The sequence below is a fragment of the Lates calcarifer genome, linkage group LG5 (assembly GCF_001640805.2).
Source record: "Lates calcarifer isolate ASB-BC8 linkage group LG5, TLL_Latcal_v3, whole genome shotgun sequence".
NCBI classification, from domain to species: Eukaryota; Metazoa; Chordata; class Actinopteri; family Centropomidae; genus Lates; species Lates calcarifer.
The window spans coordinates 4,229,510-4,248,526 of record NC_066837.1 but is presented as its reverse complement, the minus strand read 5'-3'; the positions used below and the strand labels follow the sequence as shown (position 1 = coordinate 4,248,526).

At 42.0% G+C, this 19,017-nt stretch overlaps 1 protein-coding gene across 1 annotated transcript; it reads right to left on the bottom strand.

Annotated features, from left to right (window-relative positions):
- Positions 1-227: 227 nt before the first annotated feature.
- si:ch211-79m20.1 (G-box-binding factor) lies at positions 228-16,253 on the bottom strand. Its single transcript, XM_018682425.2, has 7 exons — positions 15,376-16,253; positions 7,745-7,847; positions 5,851-5,916; positions 5,500-5,696; positions 3,163-4,327; positions 1,630-1,765; positions 228-1,271 (listed from the first exon to the last, which is right to left on the bottom strand). The coding sequence occupies exons 1-6, from the start codon at positions 15,445-15,447 to the stop codon at positions 1,638-1,640; spliced, it is 1,731 nt and encodes a 576-aa protein (XP_018537941.1). The 5' UTR covers positions 15,448-16,253; the 3' UTR covers positions 228-1,271; positions 1,630-1,637.
- Between the last annotated feature and the right edge of the window lie 2,764 nt (positions 16,254-19,017).

Below are 19,017 nucleotides of genomic sequence, written 5' to 3'. Positions count from 1 at the left end.
GGGCAAAGATTAGCAGACGAGTGCTTGTACACAGCTAAACACACATGCACACTCACTTTAGTGTTAAACAGACATGCAAATGCATGCACATGCACGCATATGCGTACACTTACATTTCCATTTACCACTTAGTAACACAGGTATACACATGCATGCACACTCACACACATAAAAACACGTAAATGAGATTTAAACAAAAGTAGAGACAATTATAAATGAACTGTATATTTGTTGAACATTTTTATTTTATATTAAAAATAACATTCATAACAGTAACAGTTGTACAACCAATAATTATAATCTGAAACATGTTTGCACCAATAATTACACTTGAGGACTGGAGGACTTCACATCCTCCTTTTTTTTAAATAAGTTAAGAAATAAAGTTTTTCTTTTTCCCCCAGATATCATTTTCTAAAAGCATTTATACATACAGTGTTGGCTATAACTGGCTCACAGCAATCTCTAAAAGCCAGGTCTTTAAGACTTGCTTTAATGTGGATATTCATAGCATGTTATCTAGGCAGGCATTTGGTTGTTATTTCCATTTTGATCTGGCAGTAGTACAAAATGAGCAGGTTATCGATATTTTCCAGTACATCAAGCTACAGTACACGGCAGAGCACTTCTCTAAAGTCAGTGTAGTATGATCAGTGTAGGGCTACTCCAGTGTTAGATAAAGTTAGATTCAGACATTGTAAGATAACAGTAATGTTTGGCATTGAGGCCTGAGCTGCACTCTCCAGTTTCCAGTTATCAACCCAGTGTAGAAATCCAGTTCTCCACATCTCCAGATTCAACTTGAGCTCCACATTTAGCCCCAAATAAAGACTTCTTAGTCCAAGTCATAGTCAGGTTCACCAATCAGTAGTTGAGCTGGAAGTCAACAGTGTTAAAGTAGCCAATCAATGGCTGCCAACTGCAAGAACAGACCACCAGTCTAGCATCTGATGAGCTTCCATCGATCCACGTTAATGGGATTTGTGGTTCATACAAATGAAATCCAGTGTTTAGTGTGACAAATACCTTCCAGTTCAAGGAGTTAGTCATAAGATTGCACTTTAAACAAATCCATGAAGCTGGACGCGCTGCGGCAGCTCTGGAGCAGGACTTTCTCTGAAGCTGTTGTTCGGAAATAGCAGCAGTGTCCATCACCTCTGTTGATTCCTCAGCATTTGTCCACAGAGTCAACTGTCCCACATTCAAGAATCCCATGTTCCTCATTTCTCTCTCTGTCTTTTCAGCAATGTGTTGGTGAGCTTTACCATTTCCTGCAAGAGAAAAAGATTTATTAGATAAATGTGTCATTTTTCTTTTTCTTGTCTTTGTATTACATCTTCCTTTTTGATCTTTGTTCTCACTTTTACGCTTTTGTTCACACATAGCTGAAGCAGTGAAAAGTAATGCAGCAAAATGTATCTGAACAGTAAATTTCTTCAGATTCCCATGTAGTTTTTTCTTTCTTGTTTTTCAAGAAGACCATAGATCAAGCTCAGCTACAGCACAATATCTCTGTAGCTGACTGGGTTTCAAAGCATTAACATAATACTTTAGCAAGAATGATTTTGTTGCCACCCTACTGGGTCACATAAAAAAATGATCATCTCTCTGCTTGCTCTTTCTTCTTACCTGCAGCTCTACATGATCATGGCTCTGATGGCTGCTTTGCTGATGCGTTTGCGGTGTTTCCTCCTGCGGCGAGGTGAGGCTGGACGGAACGGGGCCTGACGTGCAGCAGGTGAGATGGGAGCCACAGCGGGGAGGGCTGGGAGAGATGAAAAGATGGCAGAGAACACAGTAAATATGAAAGTAAGTAGCAGACCAAAAAGTATTGACATGAGTCACCAAGTTTTGAGCTTCCAGCACAGCTCACATCTTTCCTGAAAGTGGGAACGGTAAAATCTGATTAGTGGTGTCAAAGATGTAAATTGTGATAGATTGGTATGTGTCCTTCCTGGAAGAGTCACAGTACTCATCTGTTCATTTGTTGCATCTAAAATTAACATCAAAGCAGGAAGAAATGTGACATTATACAGCCACGAAAACACTTTGCATAGTGACTGTTAAAATCGGTTTCTTTTTATCATGAAAGTTATCTTTCCTTAAGCAAATAGTTTTAGTTGGTTAAACTTGGGAAAACATTTAATGTTGGTGTGTCCACCATCTTTGGTGCAAAATCAGCAAATGAAGACTCAATATCATATCAAATAGTATCGAATGAATAATCTTAACAGTTTCATCACTGGTTTCAACAGCAGTACATAGCACCAGTGAAGAATAAACACAGGGCGTGGAGCTCCTGTAGTGGCTCTAACTGCACTCTGAAGGGCACCTGATAACCTTGAAGCCTGCATAACAAAGCCTGTGACTGCCTGCAGGTTTGAGTCAAACATGGAGCAGTGGGAAGTCCAGCTCTCTGGCTGCAGAGCTCTCAGGGGGTTGAGGAAGAATAGCAGGACACATGTGGCCGTGGTGTTTAGTCATACATGTATAGTGGGCTGCTTCCTGCCTGTGAAACTCTCACACTGGTTCTCTCATACATTAAATGCTCAAATTACAATACACTCTAACACAAAGACATTACACACATGACTATTAGAGTCATACCACTATAGAAGTAATAGTGGTTACCCCACCCTAAATCTGCCCTGCACTACATCTGACACGGGCAGCAATTTTAATGCAAGTCTTCCAACGTGTACCAATCCTGCATTTTTCTTTTTTCAAACCTTTTAGCTCGGAGCAACAGTGCTGAACTCTGCCAAGAGGTGTGTCTGCAAATACTTCTGTAAATAAAGACCCAATTTTTATTTTATGAGCATATGAATTACAACTGTACATGTGTAAACGTTTAGTATGCAAATGTAATAAGTGCTGATAAAAAGAAAACTTTAGTTGGTTTGGTAATAGATTACTATAGGCCTGATGCAAACAAAGCTTTAACAGTATTATGAAACCATTATTAATTAGATTGTCAATCAGGTTGAGAGTCACTGCAGGTACCATTCCTGTGCACATTTAGTATCAGTTCAAGTGAAGTAAATTCTTGTGCAGGGTGCTGAGGACTGGTCTGAAAAGGCAGATTAAATTAGGTAACCAACGACCTTTAAAACCAACTTTCACCCACTGATACACACACATTGTCACACAGCTGACACACACCTGTTTTAAATGCAGTTGGCTTTGGTCTCTGCTGTGGATGATGCGGATGAAGATGAGGCTGTGTATCTGGTTCCCTCTGTACCATCTCCAGAAGTTTCTGTCTCCTCTCCTCCTCCGTTAAATGACCCTCTCCTGTGGTCGGCTTAGAGTCTTTTTCCTTCCCCTGATTGGCCAGCTCAGCACCAGCTGAGTCCCCGCTATTGGCTGACCCACTTTCCTCCTTCTCGTTCCCTTCTTTTTGACTGACTGTTTCAGTCTCAGTCTGTTTGTAATTTGTGACCTCTGTAATTTTTTGGCTGGTCACTGAGTCTTTCTGATGCGTGGTCAGAGGAGGGGTGGGGTTTTGTTCTAATTGTGGCAGCGGGGTTGGGCTGCCAGGTGGGGAGGCGCTGTCTGACTGGGGAGCATTGAGTCGATATTGCGTCCTCAGCTCTTGGTCCTCCACTCCTCCGTTGTTGTACTGCTGTGGATAATGCGGCTGGTGATGATACTGATATTGCTGCTGTCTCTGCTGATGCTGTAACACCTGTTGCTGCCTCTGTGTGTGATCAGGATGATGCACTTCACTGCCACTGTTTGCTACATGCACGCTGCCTTCCTCTCTGCTCCCGTCATACCCGCTCCCGTGTCCGACCGGCTGAGTGCTTCCCATGACACTATGCTCCGCCCTCGCCTCCGCTGGCCAGCTGCTGACAGACCCGAGCACTCCGGCGATCGGCTGATGCACCCCTGTCTGCATGTGCGTGGGTGCCTGGTGCACCCTGGGCTGTGTCCAGTGCACCAACTGGGTGTAGCTGCCCTGCTGCCACTGCCTTGCCACTGGTTCACGCTCTTCAGGATGGTAGCGCTGTTGGTTGTGCTTCAGGTCATCGTGGCGATGGAGGTCGGCCTTGGAGGCGTGAGTCTTGGGCGAAGCCGGGTGAACTGATCGGGGAAGGGGCAGGGAAAGGTGGGAGGATGGCGGAGGCTGCTGTGGTGGAGGTGGAGGGGGGTTGGGCTTGGGGTTCTGAATGGAGGAGCGAGTGATAGGAAGGGACGGGGAGGAAGATGATGAGGAGGATGAGGAAGTTGTGGAAGGCTGGCACCTGCAGCTCACATGATCTTCCACTGAGATTATGGCTTTGTCATAGTGGGCTTTCCTGTTAATGTACTGGATCTTTATCACCTGGAAAAGAGAGAGAAAATATTAGCACATACAACAGTATAAAAATCTTAGTGAAGTTTGAGTTCCAGATATGAAGGAACATCCAACACAGACTATGCAAACAGAAATCAGTCTGACTGTTTTGTTTAACTTAGACGAACATACTATAGTTATGTTTGTGCAATGAGGCATGTTATGAAACATGAAATGTGATGGCTCTCTGCCTAAACTTGCTTCCTCCATATAATTTTCAACACAGAGAAATATAGATTTACCTGTTCTCAAAGCTACATTTTGTAAAGAATCAGATTCTGTACATTAACTTGCAACATTTGTGTGCAAGTGTGTGACTCATCACTTGAAGCAATAATAATAAAATGTCAACTCAGAGCTGTCATGTTACTTTGACCTGGCAGGGAAAATGGCTGTAATATTGTGTTTAGCTTATCATAAAAATATATTTCTCTTCTATTTATATATCACAATACTACAAATGGATAATGACAATTCTCAAAATCATGACAAATTTAGAAAAAAAACTTCTTCTTTGTTAGTTTTATTCATATTTACTTGTAGTCATTAAAGTAATGGTTTAGGACATATACTCATTTCTTTAAATTCAGATGAAAAGATTGGTGCAATCAAGGGGGAAAAGCTAGCCTGGCTCTGTCCAGTGGAAACAAAATTTGCCCACCAGAACCTGTACAGATATATATTATTTAACATGTTATATCTTGCTTGGTTAAGCCATACAAAGCCATATTGTGTTAATTAGTGAGCTTTAGCGGTGTTGTTAGGTTGATTTGAATTATACTCTTGGACGGTACCAGGCTTCCTGTTTCCCCGTGTTTGCAGTCTTTATGCTAAGCTAAGCTAACTGGCTGCTGGCTCCAGCAATGTGAGACTGGTAACTTGGCAAAAGGACAAAAAAGCATATTTTAATTTAATCCTTAAATTTGGAAAGGAGAACTCTGTTAACTGATTATATAAGATGATTGTGATGTTGTAGTTAAAGTGAATATGCAGTAATATTTCATTTCTGTCCAGAAGATTGTGAAAAAAAAAGACAAGATGTCATCTAAAAACGACTGTAGTCAGCAGCTCTGCAAAAGAAGATTTTACCAGTATTTGGTAAAGGAACTTCTCTCTATTTCAAACCATGAAATCATGTTTTCCTGGCAGCTGTAGTGTACCTGTAGGTATCTGCTGGAAGTGACGGTGGGGACACACTGCAGCAGCCTTGTGTTGCAGCAGCCTGAACATCTCTGCACCTCCACGCATGGTGGCCACAGCAGGAAGTTGGCATTGCGGCGGTCCAGCATGGACCTCGTCACCTCCATCACCTCTGTCCGAACTTTACAGGCCGCCTGCTGGGCCGGCTGCGCCTCCACTGTTAGGAGAGGAGAGGGAGAAACAAGAGAATAAGGGGGAGGGATTTTTGGCAGGAAGGCCATAAAAAGTGATGAGAGACAGATGGAAGAAACAAACAGATTGAAAAAGATGCAAATAGTCAGGAAGAGACAGAAATAGATGTGGAAACCTACCAAGACTTCTAGTGTATCGGCCATGGGTGCGGTTTGTGAGAATATCATGCTCATCTTCTTCCTCTTCTGCAGAACAAGATGGAGGAGGAGAGGAGATTGAAAGGGTGAGAGATAAGGGGAGATAATAAAAGAAAAACATGTTTAGCAAATTGATAAAGTCAACTTAATATTTTCAACTTTATCTGAAAACTGGGCAACAGTGAGCCAGCACTTTTACAAGTGATGACAGAAATCTATAAAACATGAGAGGCTTCAAGGGCAGTTTTTAGCAAAGCTCATTGTTCACTGCACAAAGGAAGCCATTTTTTCTCCTCCAGCTAAAACAATTAGGCTATTTTCTGCCACAATTTGTCTCGCTGCTGTCAAGAATACTGTTGAGGAGAGATATGAGTTGTTAAATATAACTCGTGTGGATCTCTCTGTGTGTGTGTTTGCACATGTCGTCATTTCATACTGTAGCCCCTTAGTCCTAATTATATCCCTGGTGTAGATTGCTTTTGGTCACTGTGTGTGTGTGTGAGTGTGTATGTAGTACACAGATGCAGAAGGTGTTATTTGGTTGCCTGTTGGCCCTAATTAACTGCCTGGTGCAGAAAGAGAACGGTTTCTTATTGTTCTGAGAAGCTGCTTTCTAATTTTATCTGTGCATTTATCTGTATCTAAATGTTTTGTAAGACTGATCCCTTTCTTCCTCTATCATGCATTAACATCTGATATATTTATTTCTGTTGAAACCAGCCGGGCAACAAGAATCATCACACTGGTTCTGCCAATTCTGCAACTGTAACTTAAATCTTGTCTGTTTCAAGCTTCTGTTTGAAGATATTAAGCAGGTATAATGTTTACCATGTACAACATCTTAATTCAGTGTGTCGACATGCTAACATTTGCTAATTACTACAAAACACTGCTAAGGTTGATGGGGCGAAGCCTTAGATTTACCATTCGATCTGATGCAACCCTCAGCTATGGTCATGAGCTCGGAGCAGTCAAGAAATTCTGACCTGATGATGGTGCTATATGAAAAGTCTTCAGTTACCAGTCTGAAAAAGTGGTGAGTTGACTGACTGACATTACTGTGGCTAAAAACACAAAACATGATGGCAATGAAAACATCCACAAATGAAACTCTTCCTGAACTCCATGATCCAACTCAGACTTCTGAGAAACTCCAAAACTCACAGGCTCCAGTTTCAAAATGATTCCAGATAAAAACACATACTTTGAGTCACTTCCTCGTGCCTCTTTTTCCTCTGTTGGTTCCTCTCTGTGGTTGCTGTTATGTCACTGTGTTATTTATGCATTATGGAATGATCAAAGGACCGTCTATTAATATATGTATGTGTGACTTGGCTTCTCAGAAGGGTAAGATTATAATGAATTTTTTAATCACCCGCCAAACTGCGTGTGCATGTGTCTGACTGTGTGCATGAGTTTGTTTGGACTCTGTTTGGGGGTGGGGACCTAGAGGCATGAGGCGGGGGGGGGGGTCTCTTTCTGTCACACAAAAACACACATCCATATTTCAAAACCCGGAGAGGAATCCAGAGCAGGAGAACAATGCAGTGACCTTGTGCTGGAAGTTTCTCTCTCTCTCTGTCTCAGTTTGTCTGACACACACCAAGGTCACAGCTACTCTCCCTCTCTCTCCCTCTCTCTTTCTCTCTTTCTCTCTCTCTCTCTCTCACACACACACACACACACATCAAGCTGGTTCATCAGTCTTTTGCCTGTCTCGGGTAAATATTGCCTTAACATGGTGCTTGGCATGTATGCTGATACTCTCTCTTACTGCATTCCTATCTCCTCAGGCCTCTGTAGACACACACACACACATTAACCTCCTCCACGTCTGTGTTATTAGTCTGTGTGTGTGTGGGATGATCATTAGTACCTATTGCATTGGTCTCTTGCTGTAGCAGCAGCTTCAGGTCGTCCACAGAGGAGATGGGAGAGTTCCTCACCAGGTCGACCAGCGACGAAGGGAGAGGATCGCCCTGTGGAGACAGACACAGACTGTTATAATCAGTTGTTACTTTGGAAACACAGTTTTTGCCAGGAATGCCAACAATGCTTTGGATTGAATTACAATAAACCTGCATGAATCAGCAGCTACTTCTCAGTTCAGGGGTTGGAGAAGTCCAAAATCTGCATTTCACCATATAAGTTGTAACAGGGTTGGCTGAAGAATGCAGCCTACTTTTGCCAAATTTTAGATGATACAACCAGAGTATTTGAAGCCCTCAGTATCTCATAATCCTTCTGCACAATCATCATTTGTAAAATGGATCATTCAAGTGATTCCAGTCAAAAGGCATTGATGTGCACAGAAAGCTACCATACAGCTTCTTGTGACTTATGATAATTAGTATTATTTCATAAGAATGCCAAAAAGTTATGAGGGTTCAGCTGGAATGAAACAACAGCAGAGGAGCCATGCAAACAGGGAGCGACATGCAGAGAAAAAGAGGCTGATGTATAATATCTCAGTCCTCCATCTCCAGTCAACTCCTGCTCCAGTTTCACTTCCTCCTGCAGAGGAAACGATGGTTGTGATTGGTGTTTGTTGCTGCTGTTGTCACTCTCTCCCTGTCTGTTTACCCACAAACACCACAGTTGCTCCCAGTGTAACATAGGAAATTAGCCTCTCGCACCCTGTCGCTCTGTCTCTCTCTGTGTTTCTCGCCCATTTTTCCTCAGTTTATCATGCTACAGCAGCAAAGCATCAAGAAAAGGATCAATGTTTTGTGTTAATTTCCATTTTTTAAAAGATTTTTCTTACATAAAAAAAACTAACAAATTAGAAATCTGCATGTTATATAATCCAAACTTTGTGATATACGCTATTGTTTAACAGAGTTATGTAAGTAATTTAATTATCACCCGAGAAAAGAGAAGGAATGTGATGTTTAATGAACGTTTAATGAATGCCATCGCAGGAATTCATTACAGATTCAGCCTGGCTGTTTTTGAGGAGACTCCCGCAGTTTCTTTATCGAGATTAAAGGCAGATTACTCAGTGTTCTGTGTCACATTTTGCTTTGGTTGGCTGTAAGTTGATAGTATCTCAGAGCAGTTGGAAGAACACTTGATACAGTCACATGCCAGAAAGATGCCAAAACAAATTAAGGGGTGTTAAGAATATGAGAAGAAAATATTTTGGATAACTCTGTGAGATGCCATGAGAGAAAAGTAAAGACATTCATCTTCTCGCTTCGATCTTGATACAAAATTTATGACTGTGGATATAACATGTTTACAGAAACTTACAAGTAAACATGTCACCCCTCTAATGATAGGCAGGGCTCAGTCCCTAAAGATGTTGATAAAAGAAGTCTTAATCTTGCAAACACAGCTGGCCAGAGGAGTTATATCTTTAAATGCAGAATAATTTCCTTGCTGTTAAATCAAAGTTGTCTAGAAATTAGTTTTATTCTAGCAGTGGTATTTGTCAGGGCTCTTCCTGTCCCTCTGATGTTTTATGAACCTTATTCATGAATGCAAATGTCCCCATACTGTGGATGCTCCCATTAATTTTAATAGAAAAAACAATTTACTGATAGAGTCTGATGTGCCGGCTTAAAATTAAAACGTTGCACTCTACTGGTGACATGGTTTTCCCATTAAAAATTATCAGGAGCATCAAGAGTCTGCACACTTTCTGCATGAATTTAAGTTTTCTGGTACCTGTTTGTGACTTGTTTGGTTGAACAAAAAACTTTTTGATTTGTCATCAACTTTATTCGACAAAAATCTGTAGTGTTAACAGTTACACTACTAACTTTAACCCACCTTTTTTCCACTCGAAACAGGTTTCTGCTTCACTCATCCCTGATGTGATATGACAAAATGTAGTTAGGTGGTTGTGAGCATTTACCTCACCTGATCTCAGTGTAGCAGCCTGTTAGAGGTTTAATCAACAAAGGATGGTAAACCTGCACTGTGATTATACTGGACGTTCATTGTACAATACATATTGGTAAAGGCTTAGTTAGTTTTGCCCAGTGATTAAATGATGGAGGTGAGGATGATGATACTCACAAGCTTCTGGTATGAGTGTCTGCTCATAGATCTAAAATAGAGGTAAATATAGAGGTAGCGCCCCCTGTTTTATCTCTGGTTGTATTAGGTTGTTGCAATGATCCAAATCAAAGAGCAAGTCTTCCCAGTGTGATTAAGTATCTTGATTTATCTGTTATTTCACTTTCCATTTGTTATTCTGTGTTTTTTTTCTATTGTCATGGTTCTGTCTTCTCATATCACGATACAATATTGGGAACATCTGCATTGCAGTTTTGGTCTCACCCCTAATCACAGTATATTCTACATCAAGATTGCATTACACTGTTACATTTACTGAGAGAAAATTCTGTCCATATTGTCCACTCCTGTCAGACAGTCGAGAATACAAACTCCTCAGGGGAGGAAAATGGGGGAGTTAGTTACATTTCTGAAAGGAAGATTTCATTTCTGTTCATTTTTGGATGAACAGCCAGAGAGCCAGTTTTTTGTTTATTACTGAATCAGATTCAAACCAGATTTCATATGATTTCAAACAAGCCTTTTATTATTGTTTTATGTCCATGTCTAAGTTCATTTCCATCTGTGTTTCTCCTTCACTCTCCTCTCTTTCAGTCTCTGTCTGCTTTGTGGGCGGTGGTGGCTCAGGACACCTGGATGACTTTCACGAGCCATTGGCTGACCTATTTAAGCAAACACTCACACACACACTCGCCCCCTCTTTTCCAGTTCACATACAGATGCTTAACCACTTAACTGTCAGCCCAATTTGTCCAGAGAGCCTCACACAGACACTTATTCACACACACACTCACACAGAGGCAGTTTTCACTCTGCAATAAGCTATCATTAGAGCTCAAGTGTTAATCACAAACACACACATACATGCACAAACACACGTACAAATTAGAGAGTGGAACACACACACAGGAAATAGTTCCTCACATGGACAAACAACAAACCACTGTTTAAAAAAGGCCAAGAATTGGACAACAAGTTAATAATAGTGGTTTGAGCAGAAGAGCTAAATTAGCCAGAATAGATGTGACACTAAGTTCCTTATTTGCACACGCATACACACAAAAATAGGCCTCGCTTGTTGTTGTTCTTCCCTGAGAATAAACGCCTTTCCTGCTCAGCTTTGTTGGAAAGTTTGCCATTTTTCATATCTTACACAGTGTGTGTAGCTAAGCTGGATCGAGGAGACTGTCTAATAGGATGTCATGATCTACAAGCAGGTCATACACACACACACACACTCATGAAAACACACACTGCATGGGGCCTTGGAGGAAGCCTGGAAGCAGAGAGATTGTATGGAATGTTTGAGGAGAAAGGTGAAGTGTAATGGAATGTAATTATGGGGCCAGCTGACTGTGCACACAAACACACACACACACACACATACACACACACAGTCACACGTATACAAACATGCAATCAAACAGAGGCGCGTGCAGGCTCTGTAAAAAAAAAAAAGTAAACACACACAAAAACAAAATCTGAGTGTGTGATGAGTGACTCACAATCACAACACATGCCTTCTTTATCAGAGATATGGCAGATGGCCAACATACTGTCGCACAAACTTGATACTCACTGAGCTCGGTGGGTGCTTGCCCCCCCCCCCCCCCCCCTCTCTCTCACACACACACACACACACACATGTACACACACACCAGCAGAACAGATAGAAGAGCAGCAGGGATGAGGGTACAGATGATGGATAGAAAGATGACAGAGGACAGGGGCTGAAAGGAGGGTAGAGGAGAAATGAAAAGATGAGACGAGATGAGGAGAAGGAGGGAAGAGGAGAGATTGAGGGTGGAGCAGTGTCTTCTGTGATTCTGTAAATGCAAAATGTTGATCATAGAAGAAGCATTTAAGTCACTTTCCAGCTTCTCCCTGTTTAGGATTTGCTGCTTTCTGCTTTTGGGTTTCAACTGCTGGTCAAAAAGTTTTATAAAGCAACAATTAACCAGTTAATCAAAAATATATTGGGGTGATTCAATATTAATGCAAGTAATAATTAGCTGCATCCTTATACAGAACAACACACGACTGTGTTACAAGAACAATAAACACTCAGAAAACAGATGAGGCTTCCTCTGACCCCCTGTGCAAACTGATTCCATATCAAAGTGGCGAAAAAGGTAAATGAACACCAGCCATTTAGAGTGAATAGTTAGCATTCCAAGCTAACTGATACTATTAGCTGCGTGCCTGCAGCTGCTTCAAAGTAAAAGCCTTCCAGCTACTAAGAGTTTGACTGGAGGCAAGGAGGCATCGCTGGAGGGCTTTTACTGTTAAGCTACAGGCACATACACAGAGGTGTCTGAGTTAGCTTTGAGTACTGTCTCACTGCTTAATATAATTTAATCTAAATTTAGTGTATCTGTTTCCTGTGCTTTCTTTTAGGAGAATATTATTAGAGAGAGTTGAAAATAAGTTGGAAATTATATTGATTCCATTCCTTTTTTAAAAAAATATTGTAACTGTGATCTACAAATCCATAATTATAGCATTCATTACCATTGTTCCTGTTGTTTCAAACTATCCACTGGACTCTACGACTAGATTTTCCTCTAGTGCTGCACCACACAGGGCTTACAAACAAATACTCTTATGTGCTACTGCGCTTTTCTGACACACATGCACGCACAGAAGCACAACCCCCCTGCTGTACATGCACAAAAACACAAGCACATATGTCCACTAACACATAATGCAGCTACAGCTGGCCATGCACCCAGATGTGTGCGCACGCACACAAATACACACACTGCTACACGGTGCACAAAGTCTGTGAAATCCCCGGCAGATTAGTTGTTGTTCTTATGTAAAATGGATCAAGCTAGGCAGCAGCAAATCATCCCAGCTCGCCCGCAGAGACAATAGTCTGACAACGACCTGTTCAAAATCCACCAATCAGCTGTGTGTGTGTATGTGTGTGTCATTGTGAGTCTGTGTAGAGGTAACAGTTGTGATTTGAACATCAGATGATGAAACAACTAAGGTCTGACCTGATGTGTGAGTGTTTTTGTGTGTTTGACTGGTTGTGTTTACATGGATTTAAAAATGAAGGGTAACCACTCTCACTGTGTGTGCTTATGAGTGTGTATTTATCCTTGTGTGCATGTGTTCAACAGCATATTGTATAAGTAGCAAGGTTTGACTGGATTACTCACAGACACCACAGCTGCACAGTAAATAGAAAATTATCTTTCCCCTGTAAATGATGATAATGTTTTCTGTATGTATTAATCACATCAGCCTAAGTGAACCTGTAGTGACCTTGCTGAATAATCTGTGTGTGTGTGTGTGTGTGTGTGTGTGTGTGTGTGTGTGTGAAGTCTTTTCCAAAGACAGATGTGGCAGAACTACGACGTCAAAGATGTCTCCATTTTTCCCATCACTGGGCTGAACTATGTGAGATGAGGATTAGAGTGTCACAGAGTCTCAGCCGGACTCACACATCGACCTGACACCGTCTCACTCTCAGGTCACACGGCAGGTCAGTGTTCATTTAAATATAAAAAGATGTCAGATCTCCACAGTGCTGCCTTATGCTGCAGCTGATCACACCATGCATAAGACACTGAGGGTGCTCATAGTTCCAACAAGATCAGTGGTTTAACTCCAGGAACTCCCAGTTTCCACTCAATGGCCAAACTGCCCTTGTGCAAGGCACTGAGCTTCTTCTTTTGCAGCTCACAGTGTTCGATCCTGTTCCCACTGTGTGTTGAGAACCAAGAAACACAAGTATAACAGTAATTAAGTTGATAAATATGCAGTTCTACCTTCTCCACATTAGCATCACCTTAAAGGTACAATGGAGCTGAGAACATACATGGAGTTCTCTTGTACAACAAGACTCAACAAACAGGATGCTGCAGACTGTCCTCACTACAAAAGATATTAGCATTGTTCATTTGTGCAAACGTTGGTGTGCGGCCTCAAATGTTTGAGCCTGGGCTGGATGGTTGGGTGTACGAAGTGTGAGTCACCAGAGACCACGTCATGTCCTGTCAGTGTACTTTGGTTTCTTTTGACTATTAAGATATTTTCCTAACCAGAACGAAGCAGTTTTAGTAACTGAAACTTTAACCATAGAGCTGGGACATCAGAAACGCTCGTATGGGTAGTTTTTTTTTTTGTGAGACAAGAACATTAGGGTATGACCGAAAAGAGTCCCTGACATGACCAAATAAGAGTGTAAACGACAGGACTTGTGAGACCTTAGTGTGCCATCTCATCAGACAAAGTTACTACATACTGTATGTTTAAATATTCATATAGAGATGAGCGGACAAAAGTCACTGTCACAGAACAAAACCAAGGGACTCGGTTGGTGCTGATGTGCAGTCTTTTCTCTGTTCTACACTACAGTTTATTTGGCCACCTCAAAGTGTCTGCTTACTGGCTGCTAGCTAAAGAAACAGGTGTCTGCTGGAAACATGGGGTTTAATAAGATGGCTGCACAAACTACAAACTGCACTAAAATGATGTGTTTGAGAGAAAAATGTGATTGGTGGAGTAGCAACAGGACCTTGATGTTGTGGTGTGACGGTGAAAACAGCCGCTGGGCCGCTGGGTGCATTTTAGCTCCTGCTTTGGATGGTAGGTTTAACTCCCGCTGGTGGGCCACCAGCCAAGGCCCTGCCTCACCCTCTCTCTCCCTCTCTCTATGACACTGTGCACTCTTCCTTGCAACACTTCAGGAGAAGCCATGAAACATGAAAAGGAACCGCAGAGAGACACAGATCTCATATGCAGCACAAGCTGCACAGGCTGTCACACACACACACTCACACAAAGGTATGCTGTTTTTTTGCCTTGCAGGTAAACTGTAGAAAACATCCACTGCACAGGCTGAAGAATCGCCTCAGGGGATTGAGTATGTCAAATGCTTCCTTATGAGACAAGCAAATTCTCACCAGATATCATGTCCTCTCATGACTCACTATGTAGCACACAGTCAGAATGAACTCACAACCTTTTATTCCGATACGTTCATTGAAATTCAATCATCACAGAGCCTCCTCAGGTTGGTAAAGGGTCAGAAAAGGAATCCAGGCACTGAGAAAGAAACATCACCACCACCTTTAACAGGAGCATTTAGATGGAAGAGGGCTCATAATAATGTCTCAGGCTCACTGGCATCTGTCTTCAACTTAACCAGGTAGTGTAGTAGAGGCACAACCAACCTATTTTTGCCACATACTTGCGATGCAGACATAAATATCCTCAAACTCGTCAAATCAGCATTGACTGAAGTTGTCTTAGAGCGTAATAATGTGCCAACTGCATATTTCACCATTCATTTTGGTGGTTGATTGTCGTGTAGTCATCACTACATTGTAATTAACTACTACATCATTGATGGTTTTACCTTTAAATCAAGAGTTTATGGACATGTCATTAAGTACAACTCTGCATTTTTGATCCATGTCTGTCATCGACCAGACGTCATGCTTCATGTTTACCGGCGTATCCCGGTCTTACCTCAGCGCTGCCGAGCCGCAGAAGGGCCGCTGAGAGCGCAGCCAGCAGCAGCAGCAGGACCCAGGACCTCATGTTGCCGCCCAGCCTGAGGAGCCGCAAGCGACCGGCTGGGCATTTAGCACCTCGGCGTCCAATCCCCCGGCTGCACCGAGCCTCGTCCCGGTGTCGTGTGCTGGGCGCTTGTGCAAGGCACGCACTGTTAAATATCCCCAAATGTGTCACTGCCTATAAGCGCCGCTTGTCCAAATGTTTGCTCACGGTGACTCACACGTAGGCTAGACGTCTGACTCTGTCCATACCGCTGTTTTGAAAACTCTCAAGCGGAGACGTCAAGGGTACTGTGGGACAGGTGCGCAACGCAGGGTGGAAGGCTACAGCAACACAATTCCCATTATATCTGTCTTTGTAAGAGGGAGTCCCAGTGAGCCCCCACCGTGGTTCCAAAAATGTCTCCAAATGTGTGATTTTCAAAAATGATTCGCTGACATGTGTCAAAGTGCTCGGTGCGTCCACTTTCCGGTCAAAATTCCAGTCAAAAATGATCAAATAACGAGCTCCCGTTTCAGAATCGCAGTTAAATGTAAAGATAATGCAGGACTCTGGTCATAAGTAAAACCCCACAACTCCAGAGGTCCGCGCGTAAAAGTTGGTCACCTTGGAATAGCGCTTCGTGCGTAATTCTCTGAACGCTCCGCTGCAGAAGTCAGATTACTCTCATCCCAGCGCGATTCAGTGAACTGCAAATTGCATGTCTTATCTAAGCGTCTCTCTCATCGGCAGCGGCTCCCTGTCTGTCTCACACTTTGCCTCTCTGTGTCCCTGTTCCTGCTCCGTTCACTGGCTCTCTTGGATCAGGTAGTTCTCGCCCCTCGCGCTTCTCCTCTCTGGTTGCGTTTTGGGCGGTGAGCAGCTTTTCCAAATAGAAACAGGGCCTCCCTCAAGTTTTAAGCATTAAGTCAGACAAAGAATCCCCGAAACAAACCGGAAACTGTCCGACTTTGCTTTCAAAATAAGAGAATAGATTGTGAATTTTATTGGTCCACAGAATCAGAAGTTTGACATCGGGGGCATGTTAGTTAGTTAGTCAGTAAGACTTTATTGTCCTTGATGGATAATGTATGACAATGAGTTAACGCTGTAAGTATTATGGATGGTGTTTCAGTAATGACACTGGTGTGAATGAGGTATTATTTTGAAAGTTCCTGTCTGGAAGTGTAAATCCTCAGGTGGCTAACTTGACTGTGGTCCTCAATTTTCTTCCAGGGGCCTCGTTCCTCTCCTCTTGAAGGCAGGACTTACCACCTCCTTATTAGGATCAAGGAGACCTGAGGGCCCATGGGTGCTCTTAAAGGGGAAGTTTGGAGCCATGATACTAATAATTAATTCCTACCTGCATCATAACAAGTTAAATGTCAGTGTAATAAGTCCAATGTAATATGTCTGTTTTTTGTCTTTTTCCGTTCATACAACAGTGCAATTACAAAGTAAAGGTACATTTCATTAAATAACATACAGACAACGATGAACTAAAGAATCCTTTTAAGTCATAATTTTGATTTAAAGTAGCAAAATGTAACTTTGCTGAGCAACAGTGGCCTCTGCTGCCGCAAGTGGTAATTAAACATCGTACCTGCTCAAAGTTACATAGAGCAAGATCAGGTGTTTGGACGCAGAGTGGGAATGACAGAGGCACTATTCTCCTCATTACAAGTCAGTGTACCATTAAAATGATATTGAAGCTGTTATTTCAAATCTAAATAGTGACATAATGTTGCTTTAATTATGTTAGTCTGTGTGTTAAAGACATTGAAACAAATAGAAGAGGGTGACTTTAGATATTGGGGCTGCTCTTTTATGTAGATTTGGTTCAAGCATTGTGTCTTTAAGATATGATGAGGCCACTGTTGAGATCCACAAGAGCAATTTTTTATTGGAACTTTAAAGGTATGAGGTGACTGAATAGCTGAGTGGTTAAGTTGCATAACAAATGGGTGTAAATGCCCTGAGCAGCAAGTCCCAGGTTTGACTCTGCCCCTGTACTCTCTTCTCTGGTTTCCCCTCACTTCCTCTTTGTATTCACTGTAACTATCTAATAATGGCATACAAAAATAATTTAAGATAAAAAAAATTCTAAAGGCATAATGGATGTTATTTGTGAAAATGCATTTTGTGTCTCTTTCTCTCTAAAGTAAGATTCAGAAAGTGTATTACATCATCTGCAAATACAGCTTGGTTTATGAAGAAATGAGTCAGATCTGGGACAAATGGTTTTCCAGAAATACTCTAAGCATTTGTTGTAATCTGCTAGGATTATTGTGTGGATTGGAGGGCGAGGGTTGGCAAACAGAACAAAAACAAAGAGGGACCAGAAAGTTTGGACAATCCTATGTCTACTTCTCAAAATCACTTACACACTGGCTGACCATTTACTGCTTTAGTTGCTCAGGCACAAGATGCCAAGAAGAAAATCCTTTGTTTTTGTACATCAGGGAGCCATACAGAAATAAATCTAAAAAGTAAAACTGAAAATATGATTTGAAAATCATTAAAGATCCCCTACAGACACATTTAAGACATTTGACAACCCTATGGACTGAATGATATTTTGTCCAGAACTGGTTTTTAACATGACCTCTTCAATAAACAAAGCTTGAAAGCAGAGCTCATGCTTCACTGAGAATTTTTGGTATGTATTATATTATTATGTAAATAGAGACTTCTGCCTTTTGCTGCGCTATTGCTACACCGCATTCTTAACGTGATAATCATCATGTTTGTTTCAAGCCAGCTCTCAGAAATCATTTGGATTGCAAAGTGTATGACATGCTGGAAGCAAATTGTGGTCATCATGCTGAGATGGCAGATAACGTATCAACACTGTGAATGTCTAAAAGTGTTGATGGTATTATTGGACTCTCAGGAAGTGCTTGCAGAGGCTCAGTGGATTATTTTGTACAGTGTTTTATCTATAACATCTCAAAGATGACAAGCATTTCTGACAAAATTAGCTAAAGAATGTGAAAACGCCTCTTTTGAGCGTCAAACCACACAGACGTCATTGAGGAGAGGTTCAAACAATGTGGACACAAAATCTTTCACAAATTTACTGTCTTTGTTTTTTTTCTTTCTTTATCTCCTTCGCTGGTCTGTAAGTGTTTGTCCTGCTCTGTGCTCATAAATATGTTTTGTCTTGAACTGAGAAGATGAGCGACCACAGGACAAATTTGCTCACATTTCCAGAGTAGACTGCGACTGTTTTCCAGGAAACTCAGAGCTTCATTTCGGGGTCACGGCTGGATGGATCGCCGTTGAAGTCAGGGGTCACGGTAGATTCTTCCTCCCTGCAGAGGGAAGACAGAGGAAGCAGGCATCCCTGTGTGGCTATTCCTGGACTACATGCACTCACACAGACACACACACACACAGCCATGTATATATCCACTAAATGGTGACCTTTTACCTTCATGCACTGTGTACAGGCTGACTGACAGACTGTGGGGACACTCTGCTCTCACTGACAGGATGAAGTACGACCCCTCATTTCAATAATGACCGCAGTGCACATGTACAGTATGTGTGTGTGTGTGTGTGTGTGACAGCTCGAAAGTGTATCAGGTTTACAGTGTTGCTTGCTTTCAGTCG